Source organism: Gopherus evgoodei, chromosome 3, assembly GCF_007399415.2.
Source record: "Gopherus evgoodei ecotype Sinaloan lineage chromosome 3, rGopEvg1_v1.p, whole genome shotgun sequence".
NCBI classification, from domain to species: Eukaryota; Metazoa; Chordata; order Testudines; family Testudinidae; genus Gopherus; species Gopherus evgoodei.
This window is the reverse complement of record NC_044324.1, coordinates 54,124,673-54,143,397: the sequence shown is the minus strand read 5'-3', so window position 1 is coordinate 54,143,397 and position 18,725 is coordinate 54,124,673. Positions and strand designations below refer to the sequence as shown.

At 38.1% G+C, this 18,725-nt stretch overlaps 2 protein-coding genes across 3 annotated transcripts in view; one reads left to right on the top strand and one right to left on the bottom strand.

Moving 5' to 3' along the window:
* The window catches only part of MCPH1 (microcephalin 1), a 203,078-nt gene that overhangs the window by 66,814 nt on the left and 117,539 nt on the right, over positions 1–18,725 (bottom strand). The gene's annotated exons all lie outside the window — the stretch shown is intronic.
* The window catches only part of ANGPT2 (angiopoietin 2), a 41,604-nt gene that overhangs the window by 7,806 nt on the left and 15,073 nt on the right, over positions 1–18,725 (top strand). Inside the window, exon 2 of the mRNA XM_030555571.1 lies at positions 17,660–17,815. Within this exon, the coding sequence (XP_030411431.1) occupies positions 17,660–17,815 (156 nt within the window). The remainder of the gene's footprint in view (positions 1–17,659; positions 17,816–18,725) is intronic.

Sequence of the window (18,725 nt, the reverse complement as noted above, 5' to 3'; positions counted from 1 at the left end):
CAGCCCCTGCTCTGGTCACTCAGGGAACAGAAAACTACTCAGCCAGTGACCAGTATATTTGCCCTCTACCAGACTCCTGTACCACACTGGCCTGGGTCTATCACACTATTTAGGAATTATGATGTATTGATTTGGGAAGTCTATGAGGCTACAGGAGCTCTGTCTCTACACTGCTCCAAAATGTCTCCAAATGTTTGTTAGCTTATTCCAAGGACTTCCAGCCCTACTGGGGCTATAACCAAGACTACCTATCCTCAGTCATCTTCCTCTTCCCCAAAGACCTTGACTTTCTCTTACTTGCGCTCTCCTTTACAAGAGGCCTGGAAATGAGATATCCCTTCCTTAGATGGGTGACATTTGAAGAATATCTAAAAGGTGCTGGTGATTCAGCAGTTGGCCCACTTCTTTCCAGACCAATGGATTTCAGAGATTCCTGCTGAAACCAAGTAATGTGAAACATCCTACTGTGACACCATCCCTTGATACCCTAGTGAAAATCATACCTTACAGTTGTAGGTTTCATATCATGTGCAGCTTGAGTACTGAACAGAATCAGAGATTATAGAGTACCTTTCACTGACATCACCTCAACTATGTATTGTTGACTTTGTAAAATTTCATTTGTGTTATAATGTCCTGCTGAACAGCAAAGGCAGCCTTATTCATCTGAAATTTCCTAACGAGGAAAGCCTGTAGAACACATTGCAACAGCTGTCTCTAGTGCAACAACAGCAATTCTTGAACTGGCATATCTATTTATTTATTATTTATATTTTTAGACTTTGAAGCATCTAATGTTAGCCCACTCATTGGGATAATGAAAACTGACAAGTATACTAAAATTAAAAAAAACACAAAACGAAACGTTCATGACCTGGATAATTAAATTTGATCCCAAAGTTAGCATATAAAACATGATGTCTCAATCATCTTCATTGTCCACTTACCAATACCAGAATAAACAATTTTATATGTATTTTCTGTAATTTGTAAATGTATTTGGCTTTTTAGGACTATATGCTAGAACTTTTAGGAGAAGATGAAAACTTTGGAGTAGGAAAAAGTGTTGCTTTTTATAATGAGGATTTGTACCTTCAAATCCCTAGCTTAAAATGGCTGAAAACAAAAACAAATCAGCCCAAAATAAAGATGTGAAAGCCACCACTTAAATAATTTCCAGAGTTTTATCTTCCATCTCAAGAACCATCCAGGTTAGTGGGATCTGTACAATTCATCAGGAATCAGTTGCTTGAGAGAGTCTACTGATACACTGTGCTCAGACTAAAGAATAATGGGGGAACATATTCCCCATAGATTTTTACTTTCAACAGCAACATTCTGTTAATTGAGATCAATTGTTTGGTAAAGAACCATTTTTCTCCCACTTAATTTCAGTCACAATAAGGGCTGGTCATCTTCTGGACACAGTTCAAATTTGTTCAGTTTTGTAACCAAATACAGTATAAAGCATCCTCTTAAGTGGCACTAATCAGTCAAGTAACAGTAACCTTTATTTCTTGCTTTTTAAAAAAATATAAACCAACACACAATGTGGCACAACTGGAAATATCTTTCCTGGAAGAAGTCATTGCTAGAATGCCAAGAATGCACAGGTCAAAACTGAGATGCATTGGCATAGCTGTGCAGTACATTTTCCTACATTGTATCAGTGGGTAACCTGTGCAATCAGTCTCAGTTTAATGAGCAAGAAAACTTCCGCAATGCAGCTTCATGAGTTTAAAGAAACAATTCCCTTGCTGGTTTGTGCTTGATCCCTTCAGAAATGTAAGCTAATTATATACATCTACAAGGCCTTTCCTAAAATAGAGCAAGTCAAACTCAGTTGTAGGTAAACCCCAGACTCCCCCCCTTAGAACCAATTTGCACAGCTGGATAAAGCAGGCAAAAGGTCACAGAGTTTTAGATGAACAGTCAATGACAATATACCCAAACTTAAGACATATATATCTGAATGAAAGTGACTCAGCTCGAGCTGGCTTGTATGAGGGCTGACTTTCGCCCACAGTATTTATTCCTGCATTTTCATTTCTGTTTCACACGCTTCCTCAGCCTCCATCCTGTCCATCCTCAACTTTTATTTTATAATCAGATACAAATAAATACTAAATAAAAGAATACCATCATGACTCTCTCTTGAGCCTTTAACAACCAAGCTTTTTGAAAGCTTCTCCACACATAATGAAACATAGTACAAATTCCAAAAGGACAACATCTAAGATTAATAATGAGATACTTAGAAGGACATGTCATCCACAACACAATATAAACAATGTGGCCTCATTTGAAAGTACTAACCATTGCACATACAAGGATTATGAGACCATTAAACAGCAAAAGATGTAAAAACACTACTGGTTGCTGAATAAGGAGACATAGCTTAAGACTGTGCTTCAACAAGGGTCTTGTTACTAGATTTTTGCATTTTTCTTTTGAAATCTTTTAAAAAATTTTTACTCTCCCAGGAAGACAATAGAATAATACATTAGAGCAGTGGGTCCCAAGCACTGTCACATTGTAGAGCAACTATTAATAGTGAAGCCATCTCATGAAGCACCTCCATTTTCATCCATCCAATCACACTGATATGCTCAAATCACACAGGCCACCCGACCTTCCTCCAGCACATGAGAGAGCATTCTCTCTCAGTTCCCCATCCAATCCATTTCCTTTCATATAAAATTTAATTTTCCATCCTCCTTTCACTTAATAATTTTTCCAAATGCATTTCCCCACCAACTTTGCAATCAATTCTCACCAGCCTCAAGCAAATAAAAAAAAATCCCTTCCTTCCACCAGTTTTTAAAATCAGTTCTCAGCCCTCTTCCCTGCAATTCATAACCGCTGCAGACTCTTCAGCCTCCTTCCATATGCAGCCACTTACATGGACTGTTCATGTCCAGTTCTTTTCTAGCACTTGGGCCCCTTTATTTCCTCCTCTAACTCTTTCTGGGCCCAGCTTCCCAGCCCAGCCTCCTCCTTCCTCACTTGCCCTGTTATTCAGGACTCCCAATCCAGGCTCCTTTCTCCTCAGTCCCTACTACTTCAACTCCCTTCCCTCTCCATCCCTCTTCTTCTGGGTCTTCAGCCTAGTCCCTTCTTTCCTCACCAGGCCAATTTACCCTAAAGCAACAATTTTTTGGTGGCATCAGAGTGCAGCCAACAACCCCTGCTGGTGGCCGCTCTGACAATTTTTCCAAGCCCAAGCCCTGCTACCCCAGGCTGATGCCCAGAGCTGGAGCCCACTGAGCACACACGCTGACCCCATGTGTATGCAGAGGCGCTGCTCAGAGCCCTCAGAAGGCTGTGTGGTGCAAGGCGCTGATCAGCTGATGGTGCCAGCAAACACCAACGCAGCCAGGAGCAATAGCTGGGCATTGTAGGGAGGGAGGGGCCACTACTTTATTTCCCTCCCCCCCCATCTCTCTGCCCAGGAGGCTGTCTTGGCCACAGATAAATCCCCTGGTGGCTGTATGCAGCCATGATGGTCACATCTGAGAAATGCTGCCCTAAAGAATTGATGACCTGGGTCTTCTGCTGACCTCCTTCAGCAATGGCACTCTCTTTGGCAGTGTCTCCCACCCGAGGATGCTTTCTGAGGGAACCCTACTTCTTGCAGTCTTTCTCCTTAGTGAAGATTGTTCCTAACAACTCCACCAGGGCCCCAGATCTTGGCAGCAGCTTCATCGTATGGTAGCTCCTGTCCTGATAGTTGCCTCTTCATTTCTCAGTAGATGTGGTGGGAGCCTCCCTTGGTCTGCTGCCAGTGGCAATGGCTTCCACTTTATCCAGAGAATGGCTGCTCTTGATTCTGGGAAGTGTGGAGGAGGCAGCTTCATTTACAGAGTAATGGCAGATCTGGCTCCTGGCATTCAGGAGTCCTCGCTGGAGTTGTACACAAGAGGCAACACTATTATATGACTGCCCTGCTTTCTGTGGACCATCAGTGATCCAGAGATCAAAGTTTGGAAGGAAGACACTGAAGATGACAAATGCAGGGTTTTTGTGGGGGTGCCTTTTTAACAAAATAAATAAGGACAACCAACTCGAAAGCAGCAGCCTATTGAGGTGGGAAGTCTTTTAAATTAAGGTGATAACATCTATAAATAATTTCCATCGAGCGTCAATGTTAAACACAGAACTAGGCAGTATTCCCATCATTAGCATTTGCAATGTTGTGTTTTAAGAGGTATTACATGTCACCTATAGGAGGACTTTAATCTTCTTCCAGATATTTGTATTTCTTAGTTCTTAGGCAGAATAGAATCCTAGCTGTTCTTCAGGTTGGAATACTTTGAAAGCTCTAACTGTGCAGAGGGAACAATAAAAGGAAAGGAGTAAAAAAAAACCAAACCACTTGGCAAACAAACATATTAAGTTGCAAAGTATTCAGCTTGTGTACTTCGTAGTAGGGTGGTCTTACCAGGTCCTTCTCAGCTAATTTTTTCTGAAAGATCTACTATTTAGCGCAATCTGGTCCACTTAAAGGTCAAACATTTTCTCTTCAGAAGTACTGTTATGAGCCTCAGGGATGTCATCTCTGACAAGCTTGTTTTAGTACTATCCAGAGAGGTTAACTCCATAAGGGGCAGGTGAATCCTTCCCACCTTTCCTTCTGTTTGGTGGTGAAATTTTAACAAGAGGCTCCCAGGACCTGCTATAAAACATTAATAAGGGAAACAACTTAGAGAGAGTTACTACAATCTGTAAAGAAAAATCTCGGCAATTAATAAACTTCAAAAAAAAATGTTGACACTGGGAGGAGCATTACAACACATATTGTTAGTAATTAAATGTAATCCACTAAAAATGAACATCAGCAAATGACAGTGTATGCCGTGGTTCAAAATACTACATGCTCAAAACCATGCCTGTCTTCATCTTAAAAAAAAGTAAGTGGCTGATTTTCTCATGGAAGTTTCTTCAGAAAGAGGAGGCTTATTTTATAAAATGTTATTGACTTGGAGTCAAAAGTGTTCCAGGGTTTAAGGAATATTGTGAATGTTTTCAGTGCTTCAGTCTGGAAAATGCCAATAATTCTGCATCTAACTGGTTCACACTAGAAAGTACGCTAAGAACACACTCTTGAAATGAGATGCACCCAAATCCCAAAAGAGGGATTAATTGTGTTCTCCATCTTTCTAACTCATTTGATCTCTGAACTCCAAATCATTCTTTCTTCTGGTGGAGGTGCGAAGTAAGAGTACTGCTTCCCTGAAAAGCACTACTATAGAATATCAGAGTAAATTGTGAATGCCTAGCATTTCACTACTAGCACATTTTGAAAGAAGGTTTTTACTTTCTACCTCCTAAAATAATTCAGTTATAATAGGTCAACCCATGTCAGGAGACATTTGTAAAACAGGGTATCTTCTCAAAGGAGAAGTTTATAACAGACTTCAGTGGATGTGGGAACTAAAGTACCATAAAAAGGTAACGAAAGAGCTTAATCCCAAGTAGCTCCACTAACTTCCTAAAAACTTCATGATTTTAGTAAATTAGTTGGACAATGCCTGTACGCATACAGACCCCTGAGCATCCCTGGTGGTAAGTACCACTAATGAAGCAAACCACCTATAATCTATTTGTTCTATCCAGTTCATTGTCCTGCTGAAAACAGACTAAGTGAGTAGCAAAGGATTACTTCACATCTTGAGTACTGACAGTTTATTCAGACTGTATGCTCTTCAGGGCAGAAACATGGCTTTATACCTGTCTGCAAAAGGTCCAAGCTCACTGTTGGTGCTGTACAAATATTACTAATACTGACAATGTAAAGATTTTAAATATCCCACATCCTCTTCAGAAATGTTAGAATATTTAATTTGTTATAATGAACGTTTGGCCTGACACAAATCTTGAATAAAAAGTTAAGTAGTGTGTGGCAAAGTTACTTATATATGTTGTAAATAAGGAGTCCTAACTCTAAATAGCTTAAAGTGGTTTGGATGAACCCATTCATTATGTTCACACAAGACCTTTTATACACATTCCAGTGAATAGCAGGAGCACCACTGACTCTGTCTTCCTGGCTTCATTGCTACTGAACTTCGGCAAAATGCCATTAATGACTCAGACGTTTATTTATTTATTTGTCCTTTATTTTTAGACTAATGAGAACTTTATGAATTCCTTCCCTGCCTTCTAAGAGCAAATGCCACTTAGCTTTGATCCTGAAAAACAGTGTTTTAAAATAAAAGCTCAGGTAATTTCATCTATTTCTGATTATATATAGTTGTGGAGTTTTTTGCTTTTATTGATATACAGTATTTACACATTGAGTTTTATACAGAAAGTGATTAAAACTATTACAATGTTTTCTAGAATGCACGTATTTGCCGAGACTATTTAAAGAAATCCCAAGCATAGAAATTAAAATAGATATGAGTCTATTTTCATTTACAATCTAGCGCATACTAAAGAAAAAAAAATATACATCCACCCCAATGTTAACTATCTTCAAGGATAAAAAATACCTTCATTCTCTTTTAAATGGCAAACTATTTAGGAAAAAAATATGATTTCCATGTGTGAGATTACAAATTGCAATATTTGGAATTGTGAAGAGCTTTTGGATATCTTGAGACCTGAAAATCCCTCTCTACCTACTGCGTACTCTTGCAGTTAGCTCAAAATATGTAAGGGGAAATATTCATATCATGCTGCAAAATCTTTTAGTATTAAGTAGTTCCACATCAACCACTGTGCTTTCAGATGAAACTATATCTCTTGAGATGGTCATTCTTTATAAATGCTTGTGAAGACAATGGAGGTATTTATATTCATTAGGTTTCATGTCATTAATGGGAGATTTGATTTTCATCTTTATCTGAACAGTTTATTTCCCTGAAAGGGACCTCAGGGATATCATTTGCTTTTATGTGCTTATTTACTATTCTAAATACCATCACTTAAACCCTTAGCATGTTGTCATAAAATTGTATTGTGAACATTTTCCAATATGTCCCAATGCACGTCCAGATATTATAAATTTATGTTACTTTCACCTCTTTTTTGGACAACAGAAAAGAGAGATGAGGGAAAAGCTTAGCAGGAGGCCTGGCCTGGCACAAATACACTCAGTATGGCATGTAAAGAACTAATACTGTAGGCTTCTCAAGCATTTCCACATGCGATCTCAAGAGGATTATTTTTCCCTTGTGAAACAGAAGTCTAAAGGGACTTCCTGCCCTAAGCATCAACAGCAACAAACCAGATTTAAATTGACAACACTGCAAACAATTTTAAACTGACTTTCTTCCAGCCTGAAATCATGTGCTTGTTTTATAGTCTATTCATTTTTCTTCAAAGTTACAGGACACTAAATTCCTGTTTCCGTTTTGGCTTTTAGTAAAATGGAATAAGATTTATTTTATTTTTCTAATACTGTTGCAACAAAAACCTCATGTTACATACTTTTAATTGGGAATTTTTATACAAAGAGAACATGTATCACAAACTGGCAAATGAAGCTAGCTTTTTTCTTTTTAAACATGAAGATAATACATTAAAATTTGTTTCCTTAGGTCCAGTAATATAAATGGAACATGAAAGTGCTAACAATATTTTCAATTTATGCTTCCATTTTAGTTAATAGTAACATTGACAAAGTGAAAACAGATATGGAGGTAAAGAAAACTAGAATGTTCACAAAATAGAAATCTTAACAGTGTTTAGCCTTCATATTACTGAAAAGTTACATGCAGAGACAAATGTGAGCAAATTAATGCAGAGTATGGTGAGAACAATTAGTATCATTTTTCATTCCTTCTATACTACAGTATACATGATAGCTAAATCTGAGTTCAGGAACCCCACTGTCAAAGACTGGCTTAAGATTTTTCAAATTTGACAATTCTGGAAAAATGTTTCTGTGCCTGTAAGAATGATGAAAACTTGTATGCTCGTATGTTTAATCAAACTATACTTTTTCCTTTGTACAAAGACTGAAATATATTTCATGGTTATACATTGTTATACATTGACATACAAGAAATCTCACCTTAAGAAACACTTAGTGTAGCTTTTAATTTTGAATAAAACCATAAAATGTAATATTTAATCTCCTATCTTTAAATTAAAAAACACAGTCATTGAAATTATGTAGATTTCAGATACTTGTATTTTAAGTCTATATACTCTATAATCTCCAGGCTGAGCAAGAATGCACCTGTGGGTTAGCACTCCCAGGAGTTCCACCAGAGCCGCCTGAACTAATTCCCACTGCCACATCTATACAATTTGGGGGAAGTGCTTTAAAAGATGTTCCAGGTTGTGGGACAGATGCTACCTCATGTGACTCAGTCAGCCAGTGAGAAACTGAAGGGGGCCATACAGCAGACACTCTGAAATGGGCAAGATAGTGAGACCAAGGCCCAATTGAGCTAGAGGTATAGGGGGTTTTTTGTTGTTTTTTTTTTTGTAAGAGAGTAATGTGACTCTTTCAATCTCTCTCATTTTGTCCAATAAGTCTAGAGAATTAGAAACAGCAGGAAGCTTAGACAACGGAGTGAATGCAGTATAGAGAAACGAAGCAATTATACATATTTTCCTAACTAAAAATTATGCAGACCTTGTTTTACTTTATTTTTTTCCCCTCAGATTTTTTCTAAACCAATTTAGGAGACTAATTGCACAAAATAATTGCTATATTCCATAATGTACGCAGTGGTGTTGTAGCCAGGTTGGTCTCAGGATATTATTAATACAAGGTGGTTGAAATAATATCTTTTACTGGATCAACTTCTGTTGGTGAAAGAGACACCAGCCTTACCACCATGGAAGCCACCTACCTATAAACACCAACATCACTCAACGATGGCATCGCTGCCTGCCTCATATATTTACCAGATAATAGACAACCCTGAGATATCTACCCCAATCACATGGTCAAACGCATCCATTTCATCCTCACACACAATTTTACATTCAAGAACAAAACACTTTGTCCAAACTATGAAGATAGCCATGGATACAAGGATGGCTACCCAATATGCTAACCACTTCATGGGCCACCTTGAAGAAGAATTTCTGGTTGAATGCACCATAAAACCAATGATATACTTGAGCTACATTGATGATATTTCATTCTCTGGAGGGATAACCTAAGCTCTCTCACAGGATTTCCACCACAACTTCAACAACCCTACTACGAATCATAGAATAGCAGGGTTGGAAGGGACCTCAGGAGGTCATCTAGTCCAACCCCCTGCTCAAAGCAGGACCAATTCCCAACTAAATCATCCCAGCCAGGACTTTGTCAAGCCTGACCTTAAAAACCTCTAAGGAAGAAGATTCCATCACCTCCCTAGGTAACCCATTCCAGTGCTTCACCACTCTCTGAGTGAACAAGTTTTTCCTAATATCCAACCTAAACCTCCCCTACTGCAACTTGAGACCATTACTCCTTGTTCTGTCATCAGGTACCACTGAAAACAGTCTAGATTCATCCTCTTTGGAACCCCTTTTCAGGTAGTTGAATACAGCTATCAAATCCCCCCTCATTCTTCTCTTCTGCAGATTAAACAATCCCAGTTCCCTCAGCCTCTCCTCATAAGTCATGTGCTCCAGCCCCCTAATCATTTTTGTTGCCCTCCGCTGGACTGTTTCCAATTTTCTACATCCTTCTTGTAGTATGGGGCCCAAAACTGGACACACTACTCCAGATGAGGCCTCACCAATGTCGAATAGAGGGGAACGATCACGTCCCTCGATCTGCTGGCAATGCCCCTACTTATACAGCCCAAAATGCCATTAGCCTTCTTGGCAACAAGGGCACACTGTTGACTCATATCCAGCTTCTCGTCCACTGTAACCCTTAGGTCCTTTTCTGCAGAACTGTAGTAGGATTCAAGTGGTTCCAAGTAGTAACAGACAGAACAAAGTGAATTACCAAGCAAAATAAAACAAAACACACAAATCTAAGCCTAATACAGTAATACAACTGAATATAGATAAAATCTCACCCTGAAAAATGTTTCCATAAGTCTCTTTCACAGACTGGATGCCTTCCTAGTCTGGGCACAATCCTTTCCCCTGGTACAGCCCTTGTTCTAGCTCAGGTGGTAGCTAGGGGATTCCTCATGATGGCTGTCTCACTTTGTTCTGTTCCACCCATTTATATATTTTTTGGGTAAGGCGGGAATCCTTTGTCCCTCTCTGGGTTCCCAGCCCCTCTTTCTCAATGGAAAGGTACCAGGTTGAAGATGGATTCCATTTCAGGTGACATGATCACATGTCACTGTAAGACTTCATTACCCACAAACCAGCACACATGTATACAGGAAGACTTACAAGTACTGTAAAACACAGCCATCTGCAGTCAACTGTCCTGGCTGATGGGAGTCATCAAGATTCCAAACCAACATTAATGGTCCACATTGTGCATAATTACAGTAGGTCCTCAGAGTTATATTTCATATTTCTAGTTTCAGATACAAGAGTGGTACATTTATACAAATAGGATGACTGCACTCAGTAGATTATAAGCTTTGTAATGATACCTTACAAGAGACCTTTTGCATGAAGCTTATTTATATTCACACCCATTAGCATATTTTCAAAAAATATAGAATGTGTCACAACCACTATAGCTATTTCTGGGGGCAGAGATTAATAGGAATGCTGAAAAACAGGATTAACTATAAAAAGAGGGTCAGAAATGGCCTTCTCAAACTCTTGCCTCCTCCTCTGCTGAAAATATGGAGGTTTGCTATGTCTCCTACTTTCATGTCTCACCATTTGTCAGAGATAAGAAAAGGAGGGGAGAGAGCAGGGCTTTAAACAAATGATAGGAAAATGATCAACTGACATTGCAGGCCTCTTGACCACAGGGAGAGGACGACTTTGTGAGGACACCTCCTCTTACTGCTATCCTTACAATGAACCGCTGTTAGGCCAAATCTACACTTAAACATTTTTCTGGTATAGTAGTTAGAGGAGTGATTTTTTAAAAAAAATATAATATTTCCATAATGGCAAAAGCCCTATTCTAGATGGAGTTGTACCACCCAAAAAGTACTTTTGATGGTATTGTTTATTTCCTTTGGGGATCCAGTATAAACTATATTGCAAGAGTTTGCTGGTATAGCTGTACTGGCAAACCTACTGTGCTACAGACGAGTCCTAAGTCTATTCTGTTAGGTGTCCTTGTGGGCATGAAACTGTTTTTAGTTTCTCGGAAAACCTCTGCTATGCTCAAAAAATTCTCCTCTCTACATCCCTGCAACAAACTGAAGTAAGCAATTTAGGCGCCTTTTCCTGTTTTTTCCCCCCTCACACCTCTCTTCTCTGAATTTACTCTTCAGATATTTCTTCACATGTGCGTGAGCAGTTCAGGCTTTCCTCTTCTGCTGTCCAATCAATGTACCAAGCTTAATGAATTCTTCAGCTCTATTTTTCTCTTAGGAGGTTGCGTGCAGATCATTTCTGTTCTCTTTAGGTCTTTATTGTCAACTTTTCCTTCTGTCTGTTGGGTGTGCACTTCCCTAGAGGTGTGAAATCTCTCAATGACCTATTAGCTACAGCTTTCTCTTCTTAACTGCATCTCCTTTCTTGTAGAATCTGTGAGATGTCTTTGGGAGCCTGAATGGTCATTTTAGTGCAGATGACCCAACCTCAGATAGCCATCAATAGAATATGAGACTAAGGCTATGTTTACTCTATGGACCTTACAGCGGTACAGCTATACTGCTACAGCTGTGCTGCTGAAAGGTCTCACTAGAAGCTGCTCTTTGCTGGCAGGAGAGAACCACACCAATAAGCAGCATTAGCTATGTCGGCAGGAGAGTCTCTCCACACCAGCACTTTTGTCAGTGAAACTATGTCGGTCAGGAGTGTGTTTTTTCACACCCCTGACTCACAGAAGTTTTACTGACAAAAAAGTGGTAGTATAGACAAAGCCTAAGCATACATCTACCCGGATCGGAGGGCAGCGATTGATCCAGCGGGGGTCGATTTATCATGTCTAGTCTAGATGCAATAACTTGACCCCTGAGTGCTCTCCCATCGACTCCTGTACTCCACTGCTGTGAGAGGTGCAGGCGGAGGCGACGGGGGAGCAGCAGCAGTGAACTCACCGTGGTGAAGACACCTTGGTAAGTCGATCTAAGTACGTCCACTTCAGCTACGTTATTCACGTAGCTGAAGTTGTGTAACTTAGATTGATCCTCCACCCAGTGTAGACCAGGACTAAAGCTACACTGAAGATTTAACAGAAACCGTGTACCATTTCACTAAGAGAAATGAAGCTCCAACAAGGTTAACAGTGGTAGAGGCACGAGTGTAGTTCAGCTGCAGGCATTTTTACCATCGTTGCTAGTACCAGAGGAGCTGTGTCCGTGCTAAAGTATCTGTGGGAGATTTCCCACAGATTATAATCACACTGCATGCACAGTAGTATCAGAATACTATAAGGAAATAAGCAAGCAGTTAATAGTAATTGCTGTGGGTTCTCTTCTCTCCTCCCATCTCATCCTGCGGAGAGGTAATTTGTATTAAATTTGTGTTTTCTGGACTGAAAACTAAATAAAAGATCATGCTCAATTCAACAGCAGATATCAATTACTCCAACCAATTTGTTAACATCATGCTTTAATTATAGTTATCATAATAACTTATTTCCACCTACTGTTATTTTCACTCCTCCTTACAGGTACTAACATCTTAAAACTATATGTTAAAATACAAATGTTGTTAACTGTGTTATAAATTAGATTAATACTCATAATTAATAATGCTATATTAATAAAAATGAAGCAGCAAAGAGTCTTGTGGCACCTTATAGACTAACAGATGTTTTGGAGCATGAGCTTTCGTGGGATGCATCTGATGAAGTGGGTATTCACCCACGAAAGCTCATGCTCCAAAACGTCTGTTAGTCTATAAGGTGCCACAAGACTCTTTGCTGCTTTTACAGATCCAGACTAACACGGCTACCCCTCTGATACTTAATAAAAATGAGAAGCTTAATTTACATTCACTAATTGTATTCTGATGATACTTTACATCCATCTTTCTTAGGTTCCACAATAAATGAGCTAACCTGTTTCCCTTTTGTTTTAGTTTTTAGTCAATTTCATCGTCAAGTCCTCCTACTATGGCAGGGCTTCATTAGTTGGATTAGAAGGGTGGGTTAGGGACTCATGGCACATGTCTCTCATTTCTAGGGCATAAACGTGGCTGTTAGCAGGATGATCCTACTTTGATTTAAAAGTGATTGTTTGCTCCAGCCAGGGATCTTTGAGACTGAGATCTGCATCATGTACTATATGCTTATGTGTGTCATTCATGGGGGTTGGCACTTGGCAAAGTAGGGATTTTAATGTGTGTATTAATAAAACAATAATTGCTGCCAAGAACATGAATGTTTAGTAGTTTAGATAAACCATTTACCATTCAAGAAAACAAAACCAAAATCTCATTTATAATTTTAAATGGATTAAGTACAAATTAAAATGTCTCCAGGAAAGCGCAAATCATTTGTTAGTCTATTAGCAAAGTTGTTCTATAAGATGAACACAAACTAAACAATATGGATCACAAAGATTCATTTAACTAAGAATTGGAATTGGCAAGTCAGTTCTTTCTGTAGTGATTAATAATATACTCAAACCAACAGCTGAAAGAATTTTCCATTAGCAGCTACTACATCTTTTTCTTTCCATCACCAATTTCAAGCTTGCTGTTTGTTTAAAATAAAATCTTGGCTATAATAATTATGTTTTAGAATGTGGTCCAATATGATTGATCTGCCCTCATTCTTTTGGCAACGTAAGTTAAATATTTTTGTCAATTTTATAATTTAATATGATTTGCAGTAATAAGGGAAACAGTCCAGATTTTACATCTAAATAAAGTGCTTAATGTGTGTGTCTAAAAATGTTTTATCCTGGTTGTACTAAAAGCCTTAAATATGAAATAAATTAATTTTTAAAGTATTTTTTGAACTCTTTCTAGAAGCTTTGGGATCGAAACGTGTGTTAAAAGGGTTACTTTTCTGTGAATTCACTCAGGTTTACTTTCTTTAATTAGGTGTCATTAACATGTATTTAACATATGTTTTTTACACAAAAATGTCATCCAGTACCAACGTCCATGATAAAAAAAACCTTGGAAAATATCACTACATAGTGCAGTCAGAATATTGTCATATTGTGCCTTCTTTCAAATTCTATTAGAAATCTACCACCTTTCCCTGATCCTTCAAAACAACCCTAGAAGTCTATTTATTATGTGGTTCTGTGAGTTGTGCTTCTTTTTAAGGTTGAACTGAATTTTGCATTTAAAAACAGGAATGTAACCATTTTACTATGTATGACAAATACCGGGTATTCTCTCCAAAATTACAGCACTTTTGAGTACACAGATTTTCTGGGAATTTACAGGTAAATCAGTTTCTGAATTAAAATAAATATAAAAAACAGATCATTAAAAAAATGGAGTTTGACCATTTCCCCCACAAAAATCTTAATGTAATAACAGAGATGCGGAATTCTCATAAAGTTAACATTCACTGAAGTCTCATGTATTGACTATGGTTCAAGGCTTTTTCTCTTACAAGCAGCAGTAAAAAGAGAAAAGAGGGTTTGGGCACTATATTTAACCTCATAAAGATATTGGGTTTTGAGAGAGATGCTCAATTCTAATTCCAAAGCACTGGGAAAACACATGGCTCTTCAGCAAACAGGGGTTTCTTTCTTTTTTTCTTACTTCTTCTGAACGGCCTCTATACTTTATAAGCCTGTGAAGCTTCAGAAATTCTGAAATGCAATTTGGAGATGCCAGCTTCCTTTCTTTCTTTAACAGGTTTCATCATAGAGACCAAAACCTCTCAGATCCTCAGGAAGAAAGTTTTTATTTATTTATTTATTTTACTCAAATAAGCTCTAAAATCTTGAGATTTTGAAAGAACACCTTTTTTTTTTTTAACTCACATAGTACTGAAATCTATAAAATGATTTTAAAGAGTCCATTTTAACCCTTCATCTCAGACTCTAGATTTGGTTTTGTGAATGGTTTTGAATTAAACAAGATATAGGCACAGCCTGGCAGCTTCAGACTATACTTCAAAATGTGTTGGATTCTAAAAGGAATTTCATTGATTCCTTAGGGTGACAAATATAGTTGTTCTTTTAACCCTGCAACTTTAAACTTACAATGTTAAGATGAACAAGAGACTGGAGCAAAGAAAAATGTCTTAATATTTCATATTCCTGGAACTTGGTATCCCAGGTTCTCTTTTAAATGCAGATTTTCACCCTTGAAGTTTACTTGAATACCATAGGGTTTGGAACCCCCCTGAACCCCCACACCCTGGTGATGCATGTTGCCTTAAATAATAGTGCATTAATAGCTTACATTATCAGAGTTCCAAAGTCTTTTTTTTTTTTATATCCAAATCACTGAACAGACTTTCAGCCCTAGAAATGGATACTTAAAAATTCAACCAATACTTGCTCAGAGAAAAAGAAAAGTTTGTTTCACTTGTGTTCATGCCCCTTTCTTTGAATATTCTAGTGAACTAAGCAGGGTAGATTTGATTTAAATCACTAGTCAGGAAGACTCGATTTATTCATGGATTTCTACATAAAAGTGCATTCTGGAATATGCTGCTCAAACAATTTCACTTTTGTTTCTACTGCCTGTCCCTCCCTTCTCACATTTATCTCCAGACTTCTTCTCCTTGTCCAGATCTATTCTGTCCCCAACAATCTTTTATTCGTTGAACTTTTTGAAACTTTGCACCTTTAGAGAGAGGTAAGGGATTGACTCTGTGTACACAAATTTGCAGAGGGACAATAGGGTTGAGGTCTGTTATTTCACACCTCTATATATTGTTTGTTTATTTAAAAACATTTTTTCTGTTAACAAGCATGTTATCTCTGGAGAGACAAATCTACAGTTTGAGAACTGCAATACTAAGCATCTCTGATGGTATCTTCTAGGCTGAGCACTGAGTCCCATTGGATAGATAGAAAGATTAACCTAAATAATCTATACAGAAGCCCCTGGAACCGTATGTAGTTGGGTCCCTAATCCATGAACTACTGGAACTCATTTACAAAACTTTTCTTAAACATTACATGAATATATTGTCTCATACTATAGAATAAGAATTTATAATCCCCATTCCATGTTGAGATATCTTTGAGCTATAATGTATCTTAATTAAAACTATCTTTAGATAGGTTTTTCCCTCAAAAAGCATCATCAAAAAATCTGATTTAAATAAAAAAAAGGTGAATAATTCCACTGACATCAATGAGACTACCCACACAATTAAGCATCTTGCCAAATCAGGTTCCAATTTACCACCAGAAATTTTTGCCAAAAGAACTTCTAATGATTACAGAAAACATTCAAAGAAAGTGGACTTTGAATTCGCCTTCATTGATGTTTTTACTAGAAAGCTGATCTAAATGATCTAAATGACTCATCCTCATTCAGGAAATAAATATGCCATGTTACCTATATCTCCAGTCAAAAGAGCAAACCAATTATGAGCAAACTACAAACCAGGAATTATTTGCAGAAATTATGCAGAGAATAATTCTGAATAAATTTGAGAAATATCAAACTGCTGTCAGACAATTCAGAGAGACTAAAAGATGCTATCAAATTATTTGAAACCTTACCTGTCCTCTAACTAGTTCCTTGAGAGCATCTGCGTGCTCTATTTGGTATAAGGACTACAAAAAAGTCTATTTGGTCATTGGAGTGATTTTAGAATTAAATAATTTCAGCAGCTTTTATTTTTGCATTCCTAGACATGTGGTGTTTATAATAACCAAAATGGCTCACCCTAGGTTTCATCTGTTTGAAAGACTCTTGAATAATACACACACACAACAAATAAATAATCGGACTTCATCTTTAACATTTAAATCATGCAGCTAAAAAATGCTCTTCAAAATATTTCTGAAGTCTTGAAACAGGAAGGTGACTAAACTCTTAGGCCTTTGTCTTCTAAAAATTTCCATAGTGCAGCTCCTCTGGTAGTAACAATGGTGGGCGTGCTAGTATAGACAAGGTTCAAAGTGGCTGCCAGCATTTTAACCTTGGCTATTTCTAGACCTGGCCAGAATAGGTCTACACAACAGTGGGTAACTCTGGTGGCCACAAGATTCTTAACTCGGCATGCACTCCTGCCATTGCTCCCTGTGGTGGAGCTAAATGCATGTTAGCAACTAAGGCCTGGGCTACACTAGCAGGGGGGTTCGAACTAAGATACGCAACTTCAGCTACACGAATAGTGTAGCTGAACTCAAAGATACGCAACTTCAGCTACATGAATAGTGTAGTTGAAGTCAAAGTATCTTAGTTCAACTTACCTGGCCATCCTCATGGCGGCGAGTCAATTACCACAGCTCCCCTGTTGACTCCACTTACTCCTCCCGAGGTGGAGTACGGGCATCGATTCGGGAATCGATTTATTGTGTCTCAGCTGGACAAGATAAATCAATCCCAAATATATCAAACACTACCCGCCGATCTGGGCGTACCCTAAGGGAAATTTTTCACAAAAAAGACTGATAGACAAGGCCTAAGAGAAGATTGATTTAGCAATCTAGTCTGCATGTTGACTATACTCTTAAACAAAAATGTAAAGAAAGCAATTATCTTCTTTCTTTTCCCCATATAGCTTGAGAATTACATCCAAGACAATATGAAGAAAGAAATGGTAGAGATCCAGCAAAATGCAGTGCAGAATCAGACTGCAGTAATGATTGAAATAGGCACAAACCTACTGAATCAAACAGCTGAACAGACCCGCAAGTTGACAGATGTTGAAGCTCAAGTAAGTAATAAATTTCAGATTCTCATTGACTTTAGTGGGTTTGGAACAATCCATACAAGGAATTGTTATAATAGGGAAATTTTAAAATGTTAGCTGCATATTTCTTTAATAAATAATACAGTTAAAACCTCCAAGATATGCTTCAGCCTAAACTGAGTAATCATATGACCTGCTGCAACCCATACTACTTCCCCTTCTTGATTATTCACCTCCCATTTTTCAGGTCACAGCTAAACTGGGGTTTTAATCTTCTTTGGGACAGGGACCATGATTCTGATCTGTTAAATGACTTTGTAGGTTTCAGAGTACTGTAAAAATAAAAATGATTCTTATTTCTGAACTTTATTTTATTTTTTCCTAATCCATAAGTGTTCTCCATGATAGCTTATTCTCTCCCTGTGAATACTGCTGTGAGATCATAATGAATCTAGGATAATCACAGTCATCTCCACCATAAGACACTAATATCTGTTGTATCAACCAGGCAAGGTACTAACAAACTTCAACAGGACTTTATTTTTAAAGTGGAAACCTCTTTACCAAACTGCTGCTACACCCTCTGTAACTCTCACTCTGTCTCAACTCCTCCCCCCTCCTTCCTGTTTCCTGTCCTTTCAGACTCTCAACAGCCAGTGCGCCCAGTTCTAATAATTACAAGCAACATCTATACACCAAATTCCCTCCTCTCTTAAGAAACTCTCCCAATTAAAATAAACGTTGTTCTAACCACAGGAACAAATAGGAAACAAACACTATACTATTGGCAGAAATATTACACTGAAAACACTGTAGATACTACAAAACAGTCTCTAGTCCAGACAGGTGGTCATCTGGGTCTGACAGGCTGTCTCTCAAGCCCCGGTTCCAATGCAATGTCTTGTTGTGTTGATATTATGGTGAAGTCATCCAA